Source organism: Ctenopharyngodon idella, chromosome 22 (genome assembly GCF_019924925.1).
Source record: "Ctenopharyngodon idella isolate HZGC_01 chromosome 22, HZGC01, whole genome shotgun sequence".
Lineage (NCBI taxonomy): Eukaryota > Metazoa > Chordata > Actinopteri > Cypriniformes > Xenocyprididae > Ctenopharyngodon > Ctenopharyngodon idella.
The window spans coordinates 3,636,762-3,651,580 of record NC_067241.1 but is presented as its reverse complement, the minus strand read 5'-3'; the positions used below and the strand labels follow the sequence as shown (position 1 = coordinate 3,651,580).

The 14,819-nt window shown below is 37.6% G+C and overlaps 1 protein-coding gene across 5 annotated transcripts in view; it reads right to left on the bottom strand.

Moving 5' to 3' along the window:
* LOC127504762 (Fc receptor-like protein 2) overlaps positions 1-13,117 on the bottom strand; it is a 62,519-nt gene extending 49,402 nt beyond the window's left edge. Inside the window, exons 1-13 of one of the 5 annotated variants that reach the window (XM_051879743.1) lie at positions 12,374-13,113; positions 10,021-10,275; positions 9,030-9,305; positions 8,397-8,651; positions 8,022-8,306; positions 6,124-6,378; positions 5,638-5,928; positions 4,162-4,416; positions 2,076-2,342; positions 1,723-1,824; positions 1,252-1,308; positions 677-730; positions 356-424 (exon numbers count right to left, since the gene is read on the bottom strand). In XM_051879743.1, coding sequence (XP_051735703.1) covers positions 356-424; positions 677-730; positions 1,252-1,308; positions 1,723-1,824; positions 2,076-2,342; positions 4,162-4,416; positions 5,638-5,928; positions 6,124-6,378; positions 8,022-8,306; positions 8,397-8,651; positions 9,030-9,305; positions 10,021-10,192 — 2,338 coding nt within the window. In that variant the 5' untranslated portion in view covers positions 10,193-10,275; positions 12,374-13,113. The other 4 variants (XM_051879747.1, XM_051879745.1, XM_051879744.1 and 1 more) reach the window with 4 other exon arrangements.
* Between the last annotated feature and the right edge of the window lie 1,702 nt (positions 13,118-14,819).

Genomic DNA, 14,819 nt, shown 5'->3' with positions numbered 1-14,819 from the left:
ATTTAACGCCTTCTCTCGTGATGCTTTGCAGACTCTGCTGTGTGCGTTCATGTGTTTTGGAGGAGACGTGGCTTTGGAGACGCTCTGAAGAGAGGGTGAGATCTTATGCTTTCAAAGCTAGCTTGCTATTGCTAGCCACTCTGAAATTGCCTACCCTACCTTTAAGTTAATGTAACGATTAACATTACTATGTCAACAGAACTTAAAATGTTTAATAGCATCAATAAATTAGAATTTGTAACTTTTTAAGGTCCCCTGACTTACTTTTTAGAGTGTACTGAAAATGAAATGATTGATTTATGTTACAAATATTATGATATAATAGACATTTGTAAATGTTTGTTAGATCTCTTACCTTTAATCACATCATCTTCATGAACAGCTGAAACACAATCAGTGAGCAGTTCTTCTTTTTCCTCACATTCTAAATGATATTAGAGAGAGAGTGGCAATTTCTTTTATTTTAAAAATCCAAAATCATAACTCTGGCTTGTAATACAAGCACATTCATGCAAAATGCCAGAAAACTTTACATGTTGAGTCACCAATAGTTTTTTTTATATATATATAATATTATCACAAAATATGAAATAGTAACCATTTATTAAAGTAAATGAGTACATGATTGTGTTTTTAATTGTAATGTCAGCCAAACACAGTAAAAGGCACATTATACCTTCCATCTCTGTGGGACTGTTGTCCATGTACTCCTCCAGGGGTGAAGCAGTTTCTGCAGAGTAATTAAAGACCCACATAAATGTAAATATGGATACGTTTTACACACACACACGCACACACACACACACACGTTTATTTTTGTGAATTGTGCGGACATTCCATAGGCGTAATGGATTTTATACTGTACAAACTGTATTTTCTATCCCCCTACTCTTCACCTACTCCTAAACCTACCCATCACAGAAAACTGTACACACTTTTACTTTCTCAAAAAAATTCATTCTGTATGATTTATAAGCCTTTTGAAAAATGGGGACATGGGGTAATGTCCTCATAAGTCATCCTCTCCTTGTAATACCTATGTCATACCCATGTCATTATATAATTGTATGTCCTTATATGTCACAAAAACGTGCGCGCGTACACACACACACACGCACGCACACGCACACACACACACACACACACACATTTTATGGGAACTTTCCATAACAATTTTTTTTTTTTTTTTTTACTGTTAAATCTGTATATTCTATCCCCTACTCCTAAACATACCCATCACAGAAAACTTACGGTTCTTAGAGTCTGCCATTGAGAAAAACAAGTCCTCTTGTACTGTTTCTTTTTTCTCTAAAGATAATAAGAAACAAAAGTTTTATAAGAAGTACAAAAGTACAAAACAACAAATGTCAAAGGCTTACATGTTTAAAAGCAATTTTACAGTTTTAGGCAGTAGCTATTTACACTAAGTTTACTAGAGGGTAAATAGTGTTCACACTGAGTGTAAATAATAGGAGACATTGTTTACACCAAAAATGTAAATATCAACAAATGGAATCATTTTTACACTGCATCAATTGATGGATACTATTCAAAGAAAGTGTGAAGTGTAAAAGTGTAAAGCAAAGTGTAGAAATGGTTCTAGAGTATTTGAAGTAATCTGAGCAATTGGTGACACAAGGCTAGTTCTTGGTGCTTGGTGTAAATAGACACTGCTTGTTTTTTAAGAATTTCAGAAGTATATGAATTGTTTTCTGTTTGTACCTGGTTTACGTGTGAATCTTAGAACAAGGCATCCAATGATCAGAATTATAATACAGCAGATGAGACATCCTGAGATGGCCAGCAGAATTTTTCTTTTTAATACTGTAATAATGAAGGAAATGATAAAGTTATTCAAGTTAAATTAATATTCCCTTCAAACATTTATATAGAAATTAAGTGTTTTTTGTCAGGGTTTTTTTTTTTTTTTTTTTTGTCTACTTATCGCACTGTTAAAAATGTTTATCTTGAAAATCTTGATGATAACTTGACATTGTTCCAATCCACAAGTCATTCACATCTAAATCATTCACATCTATACACTGTATGAAAGAAGTTTATTAATAAATACTCACTAATATTATTGGCCGTGAAGCCCTCACTCAGAGCGGAGTACAGTGGTCTCTCTGTCCTTATTCCCTTGCACTTGAATTCACTTTTAATAGTTTCTTCAGTTGCTGTCACTTTGAACATATCTGACGACCCATTGAGCTTCTGTCCGTTTTCGAACCAGGCGTAGCTCCACTGTCTGCCGTCTGAGACGTTACATCTGAGGGTCAGGATATTTCCAGATATGATGTCGCTCAATTCAGTCTCCAGACTCAGAACTGCAGGTGGACGCACTTACAACAAAACAAAAGGTTACTTTATAAATAATTTGTTATAAAATATATTTCATACTGAGCCTTCTAATTACTTCTAATCATCACGCATCAGTGCTTTTATTTTTACTAGCTTTGGTAACTATTTAAAATGCACTTACTTGTTAAAATCATTTTATACCATGTATGTTCAAAGCATATCATTCAGTAAATTACACTTAAAGTGATAGTCCACCCATAAATGAAGATTCTCTCATCATTTACTCACCTCATGTCCTTCCACACATGTATTTCTTCCATTGAACATAAAAGAAGATATTTTGTAAGCCAGTGGGGTCCAAAAAACATTAGATCACACTGACTTTCATAGTATGAACATTCTTCAAAATATTTTCTTTTGTGTTCCACAGAAGTAAGAAAGTCGTAGCCTACAGGAACGACAATTCATATCAGTTGAGTAAATGCTGATATGATTTTCATGTTTTTGGGTGAACTATCACTAACTTTATATTTTCATTTCATTAAAGGATTAGTTCACTTTCAAATGAAAATTACCCCCACTTTACTCATCCTCAAGCCATCCTAGGTGTATATGACTTTCTTCTTTCAGATGAACACAATCTGAGTTATATTTATAAATATCCTGATGCATGTAAGCTTTATAATGGCAGTGAACGGGACCAATGAGTATAAAGCTCAAGAAAGTGCATCCATCCAAAGCAAAACGTACTCCACATGGCTCCGGGGGATTAATAAAGGCCTTCTGAAGTGAAGTGATGCGTTTTTGTAAGAAAAATATCCATATTGAACAAGTTATAAAGTAAAATAGCTTTACAGTAGCTTCCGCCAGACGCCTTCCGTATTCAACTTAGGAAGAAAGCGTAACTGGTTCCGTTCACTGCCATTATAAAGCTTATGCTGGGTACACACCACAAGATAATCGAGCTGATTTTGGGCCAATTTCTCCCCTTCCGGCAATCCTAGGTAATGTCCCGATTATCTTGATGGTTCTACAGATTATCTTATCAGATTTTCCTGTGGTGTGAGGTGTGTTAAGAGTGACTGAATCTGCTTGGAAGAACGTTGGAGGCGCCCCGATCGCAAATCGTAAATATTCAACATGTTGAATATTCAGGGTGCCTCCAACATTCTTCCTGATGTGTGGGGGGAACCCCGAGGGCAAACGCATACACGCTTTGGAGATTATCACGTGAAACGAAACAATATCCAATCAGAAAGCGAGCTGACAAAAGACAGAAGCATAACAAACGCAGTCATGGCGCAGCACAAAGTTAAATGGCAGACAGCAGAGATGGAGGATCAGCTTGTCGATTTGTGGCAACAGCATGAGTGTTTTTACAACGTGTCCAATAAAACATACCAAAATCATTCCAAACACTATCAACACAATTTCTTCCTGCCTATCGTCCATCATGTTTATTCTGAAGTCTCAAAAGATTTGGCGAGATTTTCCTTGTTCACAGTCGGGACAGTCGGTATGCTGTCTTTGTCACATCACGGCACAGCACATACTATAGGAGCAAAACGGTTAAATCTAGGATTTTTTTGTCCTCATGTTTGTGGTCTCTCACATTTTGAAAATCTTATAAGTTTTTGAAAATCTTTTAGTGTGTACCCAGCATTAGATGTGTCAGGATATTTATTAATATAACTCTGATTGTGTTCATCTGAAAGAAGAAAGTCATATATACCTAGGATGGCTTGAGGGTGAGTAAAGCTTGGGGTAATTTTCATTTGAAAGTGAACTAATCCTTTAAGTGCTTTGCCACGGTTATATTTTATAAAATAAATGGCCACAAGAGGCAAGAGACTAACTTACCTTGAACTTGCACTTGTAGAGTCTCACTGTCCACTGAGAAGGCTCCTCTCTTTGCTTTGCAGTGATAGACACCAGTGTCAGAGAGAGATGCTGATTTGATGGTGTAACTGGGTTTTGCTATCAAGGTTTTTGAGTTTTTATACCAGTGAAATTCCCAACCATCACCAGACATGTTGCAGCCAAGCTGGACTTCCTCCTCAATGTAGAAGAACTCAAACCACTGATCTTTTCTGATATGTGGTTTTGGTGTATCAACTAGGAGCAACAGAAGTAAATACTAATAATAATAATAATGGACCACCTTCAAACAATAACTTTGAGTATGTTTGTTATTCTAGGTAATCTGAGACTATGAACTGAATTTCCCACTGAAAAGCACTTTCCACTCTAAAATACAAAGTTGCAACAGCAAAAAAGCTAAACCAATCCTACACTCAAAAATATGAATCATGTTGCACAAATCTCATTCTTACTTGTTTCATTTAAGTATGACTGACAAATATGCATCACATTAAGTTTGTTAGTTTGTGTTAAAACTTGTCTTGCACTAGCTCTCTTCTTCCTCTTCTTCTTGTAGAATTCCGGCAGTGTAGATGCTGCTAAGTGTATTACTGCCCTTCACAGGTCAAATTTGAACTAATTCTTATATACTTGCACTAGCATATTGTATATGACAATTTAGTTCAAACTTTGACCTGCGGAGAGCAGTAATACACTTAGCAGCATCTACACAGCCGAAATTCTACAAGAAGAAGAGGAAAAAGAGAGCTAGTGCAAGATGAGCGTTTGTAGTTAAAACATATATAATTTTTTTTTTTTTTTTTTTTTTTTTTTTTTAGAAACTGACCGATCGTTTCGCTAGATAAGACCCTTATTCCTCATCTGGGATCATATATAGTGCTTTGAAGCTGCACTGAAACTGACATTTGGACCTTCAACCTAGTGAACTCCACTGAAGTCCACTATACAGACAAAAACCCTGGAATGTTTTCCTCAAAAACCTTAATTTTTTTTCTACTGAAGAAAGCAAGACATGAACATCTTGGATGACATGGGGGTGCGTAAATAATCATGAAATTTTAATTCAGAAGTGAACTAATCCTTTAAGGCTCCTGACTGTCACTATCTGTATTCTTCTGTTAATTTCTGAACTTACTTTTACATTTTAATTTCCATGATTTTCTCTTCATGTATACAATCCTAATTCACTTTTACTGAGATGATTGGCTGTATTTCTAGAAATGGAAATGTCCTTTTTTTTTGAGAAGTTTAATTTATAGCCCCATTTATAAGAGTCAGAGTCACTTTTTCACTTGGGTACAAGAAAAAAAAAATTCCTTTGAGATGTTGACAAATTTGGGCCTCTGAAACTTGTCAAGAGTAGGCAGGAAACTGCTGACATGAACCACTGTACATTGATAGAGGCCTTTCACATATATCATAACAGAATATATTTTCAGAAGTAGTTTTACTTGCCATGAATATGAAGTTTCAAAGCTTCTGTTTGTCCTGTAGTCACTGGAGTTCTCTTCAGGTGTTTTCCTTTGCAGGTATACTGTCCTGAATGACTCAATTTTGCTGAGCTGATTGAGAGTGTGTCTCCAGAAAAGGAAATGTCCTTGTCAACTGAAAGCTGAGCTCCGTTTCTAAACCATTCATAGCCCCATTCGTTTGAACCTCCATCAATTGAACACTTCAGATTCACTTTTTCAGTTGGGTAAAATGTTTTCCATTCAGACTCTATTGACAGTTTTGGTTGAGGTGGCTCTGCACAGATAAATACCATAATAATATAACAGACTGAACTCAGTGTAGATCTCTCCACTTCCAAAGGAGGCCTACATTTAATCAGTCATTTAATTTCCTGGGAACTTTACTAAGGCATTGTAAAGTCAATGAATGTACAATGGGAAGAATATTCCACAACAGAAATAACTATAAAGAGGTAAATTATGGACTCACCTTGAACTCGCACTCGTAGAGTCTGACTGTCCACTGAGAAGTCTCCTCTCTTTGCTTTGCAGTGATAAACACCAGTGTTAGGGGGAGATGCAGAGCTGATAGTGAAGGTTGGATCTGTGATCAAGGTTTCTGAGTTGCTGAACCAGTCATACTTCCATCCATCACCAGACATATTACAACCAAGCTGGATTTCCTCCCCAGTGTAGAAGGGCTCAAACCACTTTTGTTTTGTGATAATTGGTTTTGGTGTGTTATCTAAGAATCACAGGGGTAGAATTTGTAATAATGCACTCTCTTCAAACAGTAACTGCCTTGAGTTGCATATGCTTGTTATTCTTCATAATCCAAGACTAAATTAACTGAATCATGCTGCTAATAGTGTCAGGCCACTGTCAAGAAGAGTAGAAAGTGAACTGCAAATGCTGACATGAACCACTGTGCACTGATACAGGCCAATGTAAATGAAAAGCAGCTTCAATTAAAGCTGCAAGCAGCGATGAAAGGGCCCTCGCACCTGTGCCACCACCACCTGGTGGCTTTAGGAAAACAGAGCACGGTGGGCAATATGCATTTAAGTATATAAATATAGGAGGACCATATCAGTGATTTGTATTTGCCACACCTCTTGCTACCAGCTGGTGGTGCTATGACTATAACTGAATACTGTCATGTAGATGTGTTCAGGACAGGACTCTTCTCAACCATGTGAAGTTTTGGGCAGATTGTATGCTTAAGTTACAACAACTTCCTGTTTCGTGGCGTTAATCACATACATTAGAACTTAGCCAAGTGTTGCATGATTTAATGTGTTTCTAAGATGTACTTCATGGCATATTTAAATCTGTTTCTGCAAGTGAATTACAGTGTAAAGCATGCCATTACCTGCTGCCAACAGGTGGCACTAAGATTAACCATTGGCATATAGATGTCTTTAGACCAGGACTCTTATCAAACATGTGAACTTTGGGGCAGGTCAGACATTGTATGTCTGACTTACATCAGCTTCCTGTTTCATGGTAAAACATCAGACTTTGTCAGGCCGCCATGGACACGCCCTTCAACAAAAACTCAAGATCTTCACAATTTAACATCGCTAAGGCCTTAAGATTAGACTGACCAAATGTGATATTGATTTGGTTAAAACTCAATGGTGAGTTAATCACAGTGTAAAACGTCATTTCCTGTTGCCCGCAGGTGGCACTATGACTGTAACTGAATATTGGTATGTAGATGTTTCAGGACAGGACTCTAATAAAACAGGCAGATCTGACATTGTATGCCTGAGTTACAACAACTTCCTGTTTCATGGTGAAATATTGAATTTTGTTAGGCCGCCACGGACACGCCCTTCAGCGAAAACTCAAGATCTTCACAATTTATGTTGCAGAGGCCTTTAGATTAGACTGACCAAATATGATGTTGATCTGATTAAAGCTCTTCGTTAAAGTACAACATCTGGAAATGGAAATTTTAAATCTCACTTCCTGTTGGGTTTTCAGATTTTGCACCCATGAACTTTTTTGTAGGTATTTGGCTGTTACATCTGTCTACCAAATTTCATACTTGTATGTGAAACGTAGCTCGAAGGGCGCTTCATTGAAATTTTGTAGGTGACGCTATTGAGCCATTTTGCAACACCTAGTTCTGAAACTCATATCAGACATAAATTTTCACCACTTCTGACGCATGTGCAAAGTTTCATGAGTTTTCGAGCATGTTTAGGCCCTCAAAAATGTGATTCATTTTGGAGAAGAAGAACTGACTGAGAAATTACAATAGGGTCCTCACACCATCGGTGCTCGGGCACTAAATATAAACAGCTTCTTCATTGAACTCTTTTGGGTGCCTGTCAATTTCATTCATATTTAATAATCATAGAATATTTTAAGTAGCTTTACCATAAATATCAAGTTGCAAAGGTTTTGCTCGTCTTGTAGTCACTGGAGTTCGCTTCAGGTGTTTTCCTTCGCAGGTATACTGTCCTGAATGACTCGCTTTTGCTGAGCTGATTGAGAGTGTGTCTCCAGAAAAGTCCTTGTCAACTGAAATCGCAATTCTGTTTCTAAACCATTCATAGCCCCATTCATTTGAACCTCCATCAATTGAACACTTCAGAGTCACTTTTTCAGTTGGGTAAAATGTTTTCCATTGAGACTCTATTGACAGTTTTGGTCGAGGCGGCTCTGCACACATAAACACCATAATAATGTAAGAGAACTGGACATGTTTTGACATTGTATTAAGCCTTCATGTATAAAACAGATTAATCTTACCTCTTATATTCAATTTTGTGGACTCTGTGTATGTCATTTCTCTCCTTGTTATGGTGCAAGTGTATTCCCCGTTTTGATCGAGTGTAGCACTTGGGATAGTGTAAGTGTGATCGTTTACTAGCACTGAATGTTTTTGCCACTGATATTGCCATTTTGATGTCTTCTCTTCAATGCTACAAATGAGTTTGACTTGTTCCCCCGTGTAGATCTCTGGGTATAATGGATCTTGCTTCAGAACGACTGTTGGCTTCGATCCTTTAGAATAATAAAAAAGATCATAATAATTATTTATTTACAAAATAATGTGTAATTGTTTTTAGACATAAATATAAAGTATATTATATTTTATAATTATCTTTTAGAATTATAAAGTAATTTTTTAATGGAAGCCCCTTAAAAGTTTTGCCTAAACTGAGGCTGGTAATAAACAGCACCAAAACTTAATATTAAACAATTACAAGCTAAACAAAGTTTATATTATAAATAAACATGAGGCTATGAATTATGCAAAAATAAATAGCTGTGTTCTGAAATAAGAATTTTTAAAAATGTCAAGACTAAATTAATTGACTGCTAATAGTCATGACATGCTGGTTTTAGCTGACAACAGATTTTTTCTGTGACAAAACTTACCATGAACTGTTAACAAATGTGTTTTGCTTTTTGCAGTTGTGACTGTCCTGCCCTCCAGCTCAGCTTGACACGCATACTCTCCTTCATGACCGGACTTCACTGAGAGAGTGAGAGTGTTGTCTTTTATGCTTCTTTCATCACTGGAGACAACATTTTCTGAGCCCTTGAACCACTTATAGATCCAGTTTTGAGATCCAGGAATCACACACTGCAAAGACACTTTTTCACCAGGAAATGCTTCTGTCCATTCTGACTGGACTCGTGCTTCAGGCAGATCTAAAGGGAGAGAGGAAAACGAACTAAACTGTAAGGTGAATGTGGTCACATAGAGCCTAATACTAACACTAAGGGTGTACTAACACTAAGGGTGTACTCACACTAGGGCGCTCTGAACCATGCCTGAGCATGTTTGACCCCCAAAGCCCGGTTTGTTTGAATAGTGTGATCACTCCGTTCCGTGCCCGGGCGCAGTTCGTTTAGCTGTCCCTGGCCCGCTTGGAAGAGGTGGGCCAGAGCACGGTTCAGTTGGGCTCGAGCACGGTTCGCATGCAGTGTGAGCGCTAACCGTGCTGGAGCACGGAACAGCTACTACTTTTGTGTGCGCTACTGTCATCATTATGATGGCAAACATCTTTATTACTACTTTGCCAGCGGGGGAGTGGGGAGGGGGGACAATCGCACTCGGGCTCGGTTCAAGACAACCATGGCTAGTGTGAGTACACCCTAAGTCTGATGCGTGTCAAAGTTAATGTTGTTATGTGTACCTTAACAATTTCTTGTTAATGAAATCAATTAGTCTAAAATACATATTTAACTCTCTTGACTTTCTGTTATTTTATTTACATTTACACATTTGGCAGACGCTTCCAAAGCGGGCCTCTATTTAATGGAACCTGGCAACTTTACTGAGGCATTGTAAACTCAATAAATGCACAATAGGAAGAATATTCCACAACAGAAATGACTATAAAGAGGTAAATTATGGACTCACCTTTAACTTGCACTCGTAGAGTCTCACTGTCCACTGAGAAGTCTCCTCTCTTTGCTTTGCAGTGATAGACACCAGTGTTAGAGGGAGATGCTGAGCTTATAGTGAAAGTTGGATTTGTGATCAAGTTTTTTGAGCCTTCATACCAGTCATACTTCCATCCATCACCAGGCATGTTACAACCAAGCTGGACTTTCTCCCCAGTGTAGAAGGGCTCAAACCACTTTTGTTTTGTGATGATTGTTTTTGGTTTGTTATCTAAGAATCACAGGAATAGAATTAGTAATAATGCACTCTCTTCAAACAATAACTGCCTTGAGTTGCATACAGTGCATCTGGAAAGTATTCACAGCGCTTCACTTTTTCCACATTTTGTTACAGCCTTTTTCCAAAATGGATTAAATTCACTATTTTCCTCAAAATTCTATAAACAATACTCCATAATGACAATGTGAAAGAAGTTAGCGTCAGTTCTGGCAGGTCACGTCAGTCAAGCTCGCATCAGCTGACTCCCAGGTGACTCACGTCTACCTACAGGATATGACGCCTATCAAAGCATCCATATATAAGCTCCTCAGTATTATCAGTAGCTATCGTGTTTCACAGGAGCTAAATACCCTCCTCCATCCCCAGCTCCTCCTCTCACCAGTCAGGATTGTCCTTATGATTCCCCTGAATCAAACTAATTCTTGAAAAATATGTACATGTTAAATTATTGACATTAATTATATTTGCATCTGTTGGTTCTGTTCTGTTTACCCTAAGGGGGGTTATTGCTGCTCTCCCTGCTCTTATCCATGCTAGGCTGCATGGATGCACAGGGAGTTCTTGCCCAGAACAAAATCATACCGCCAATACAAACTCTATGCCATTATCAATTATATTTGACGATAGTGGTCCTGACAGAAATCTTTGCAAATTTATTAAAAAAAAAAAAAGAAAAAAAAAAAAAAATCACATGTACATAAGTATTCACAGCCTTTGCCATTACACTCAAAATTGAGCTCAGGTGCATCCTGTTTCCACTGATCATCCTTGAGATGTTTCTACAACTTGATTGGAGTCCACCTGTGGTTAAAGTCAGTTGACTGGACATGATTTGGAAAGGCACACACCTGTCTAATAAGGTCCCACAGTTAATAGTGCATGTCAAAGCACAAACCAAGCCATGAAGTCCAAGAAATTGTCTGTACACCTCCGAGACAGGATTGTATCAAGGCACAGATCTGGGAAAGGGTACAGAAAAATTTCTGCAGCATTGAAGGTCCCAATGAGTACAGTGGCCTTCATCATCTGTAAATGGAGGAAGTTTGGAACCAGACTCTTCCTAGAGCGGGCCGCCCGGCCAAACTGAGCGATCGGGGGAGAAGGGCCTTAGTCAGGGAGGCGACCAAGAACCCGATGGTCACTCTGACAACCATCTCTGCAGCACTCCACCAATCAGGCCTGTATGGTAGAGTGGCCAGACGGAAGCCACTCCTCAGTAAAAGGCACATGACAGCCCGCCTGGAGGACTCTCAGATTATGAGGAACAAAATTCTCTGGTGTGATGAAACAAATATTGAACTCTTTGGCCTGAATAGCAAGCATCATGTCTGGAGGAAACCAGACACCGCTCATCACCTGGCCAATACCATCCTGCTGTGGGGATGTTTTTCAGCGGCAGAACTGGGAGACTAGTCAGGATCAAGGGAAAGATGAATGCAGCAATGTACAGAGACATCCTTGATGAAAACCTGCTCCAAAGCACTCTGGACCTCAGACTGAGGCGAAGGTTCATCTTCCAACAGGACAACGACCCTAACACCGTGTCCTAACCAGACGCAATGTAATAAGATTCCAGCGACGAGCAATTTGACTGTCTGCACTAGATGCGACGCAACAATGAGAAGCAATAAAATCAATCAAAATCCACAGCCAATCAGAAGAGAGTGTGGAAGACAGCAGACGCAATGAAATGGGCAAGTACATAGTAAAATTCATAAATATTGCATCATTTAAACATTATTTAAAGTTCATTTGTAGTGACTGAACCGATCTTTGTCATAGAATACACTTGTTTATTCACATTGAGTTGACAGTTTGAACGTTCTTGTGCCCATTTATTTATTTTCAAGATCTGAGGTGATAGCCAGTGTTGTTTTCATTACAGCTAAAAAGCTGGGAACACAGAATGATTCACACTCAGATTAGACCCTTTTAACATTAAATAACGCACATAAACAGTATCTGATATTATCATTGCCATACTTTGTGTTGCTGTTTCAGCCGCGAAGTCGCAGAGAAATAGAAACCGTTTCTAAAATAGAATATTCACTGGTTAGGACAAAAGCTCTGATTAACATGGAAAAGATACCTTTTATCACGTGTCATGGCGTCACGTCGCGTCTGCTTAGGACACGGCGTAAGAACACAGCCAAGATAACAAAGGAGTGACTACGGGACAACTCTGTGAATGTCCTTGAGTGGCTCAGCCAGAGCCCAGACTTGAACCTGATTGAACATCTCCTTAGAAATCTGAAAATGGCTGTGCATCGACGCTTCCCATCCCACCTGATGGAACTTGAGAGGTCCTGCAAAGAAGAATGGGAGAAACAGCCCAAAAATAGGTGTGCCAAGCTTGTAGCATCATATTCAAAAAGACTTGAGGCTGTAATTGTTGCCAAAGGTGCTTCAACAAAGTATTGAGCAAAAGGCTGTAAATACTTATGTACATGTGATTTTTTATTTATTTATTTATTTTTATAAATTTGCAAAGATTTCAAACAAACTTATTTCATGTTGTCATTATGGGGTATTGTTTGTAGAATTTTGAGGAAAATAATGAATTTAATCCCTTTTGGAATAAGGCTGCCACATAACAAAATGTGGAAAAAGTGGGCTGTGAATAATTTCCAGATGCACTGTATGCTTGTTATTCTTCATAATCCAAGACTACATTAACTGACTGCTAATACTGTCTGGCCACTGTCAAGAAGAGTAGACAGGAAACTGCAAATACTGACATGAACACCGATAAAAGGCAATGTAAATGAAAAGCAGCTTAAAATATAAACAGCTTCTTTCACTGAACTCTTTTTTTTTAAGTGCCTGTTAATTTCGTTAATATCTATTAATCGTAGAATATTATACGTAGTTTTACCATAAATATCAAGTTGCAAAGCTTTTGCTTGTCCTGTAGTCACTGGTGTTCTTGTCAGATGTTTTCCTCTGCAGGTATACTGTCCTGAATGACTCGCTTTTGCTGAGCTGATTGAGAGTGTGTCTCCAGAAAAGGAAATGTCCTCATAACCTGAAAGCTGAGCTCCGTTTCTAAACCATTCATAACCCCATTCATTTGGACCAACATCAACTGAACACTTCAGAGTCACTTTTTCAGTTGTGAAAAATGTTTTCCATTCAGACTCTACTGACAGTTTCGGTTGAGGTGGAACTGCACAGAAAAACAAACAAACAAACAAATGAATGAATGAATAAAACAGTAATGAACAAAAGTGGAAAATTTAATAAAAAGTATACTTTTATCCAGAAGCCCAGTTTCTTGTTTATGAAATCATTTAGTCTAAAAATACTTAGTTAACTCTCTTGATTCCATGTCGTTTCATTTACACATTTGGCGGATGCTTCTAAAGCAACTTACATTGTGTTCAATGTATACACTGTTACAAATTTTAGTGTGAAATTACAGTATATTCCAGGTTAATAATTGCATGACTTTCACAGTAATTGCACAGTAGGATTTCTCTTGTATCTAACTGCACTCTCAAAAAATGACTGTAAACAAACAATATCATACTGTATTTCTACAGTGCATATGTACTATAAGGATACCCAGCATGCAGTGCAGCATGAATAGATTATGCTGTGGAGTTTTTTGGCTCTTGTTGGTTTTATCTGTGCTTCTGAACTTATTTTTGGTTCACTCTTAGAAGTTTGTGTTGATGGTTTATTTTGTAATGTTCAGAATTTATCTTTTTTATTATTAATATTTGTAGAGTGTCACCATTGTTGTGTTTTGTATGTCAAGTATTGATGTCTGTGCATCATTAGATGATGGAAGAAAAAAAATTGTGTTGCAAGATGATGTCACACCTTTCAAAGCTAAATCTCAGCCGCTGCTTTACTATTGCGAAAGATCAATCTACAAACAATTATGAATTTAAAATAGGATATTGGTAAATCTCGATGCTGAAATAACGCTAATAATAGTATAGTTTGACTAACTTAAAATCAGCCAATTAGCTTATTTTATATTCAAGCTTGTCATTGTTTTAACAAATGTTGTAATTTGTCAGACTTTTGACTTGGTTAGATCAGAAACTTGAATATGAATATACGAAGTTCAAGATCCCAAGCAAATGGACACGAATAACCATTACAGTGACTTCAAAACAATACAGTACTAAACAATATAATTTCTTACAGTGGCATGGTTAAAGACAACTTTATCATGTGAATTCATATCATCTGATTACATTTTCTGTTGGCTTTTTTTTTGCCATAAAAAATGACTGAACATATGATACAATGACCTACACGGATTGTTTAGATGTTGTTTTATTGTTTCATTTGACATACCATGATGGAGATCAGTGTTTGCTTTAGTTGGGCTCTTGATCCTTGATTTTTGAACATTAGTATTTCTTTGGCCTAGTTAGTCCTTAGTATTAACTGTGTATCTAAAATACATTTGTTGATTTAATATTGAAATGAGGAGGGCGTGGTTTACCTCAGACATAGCAATCGAGCTCAGAGTAGGCGAGGGCGAAACGTTGACGCCACAGTGACACCTTGTGGTGTGC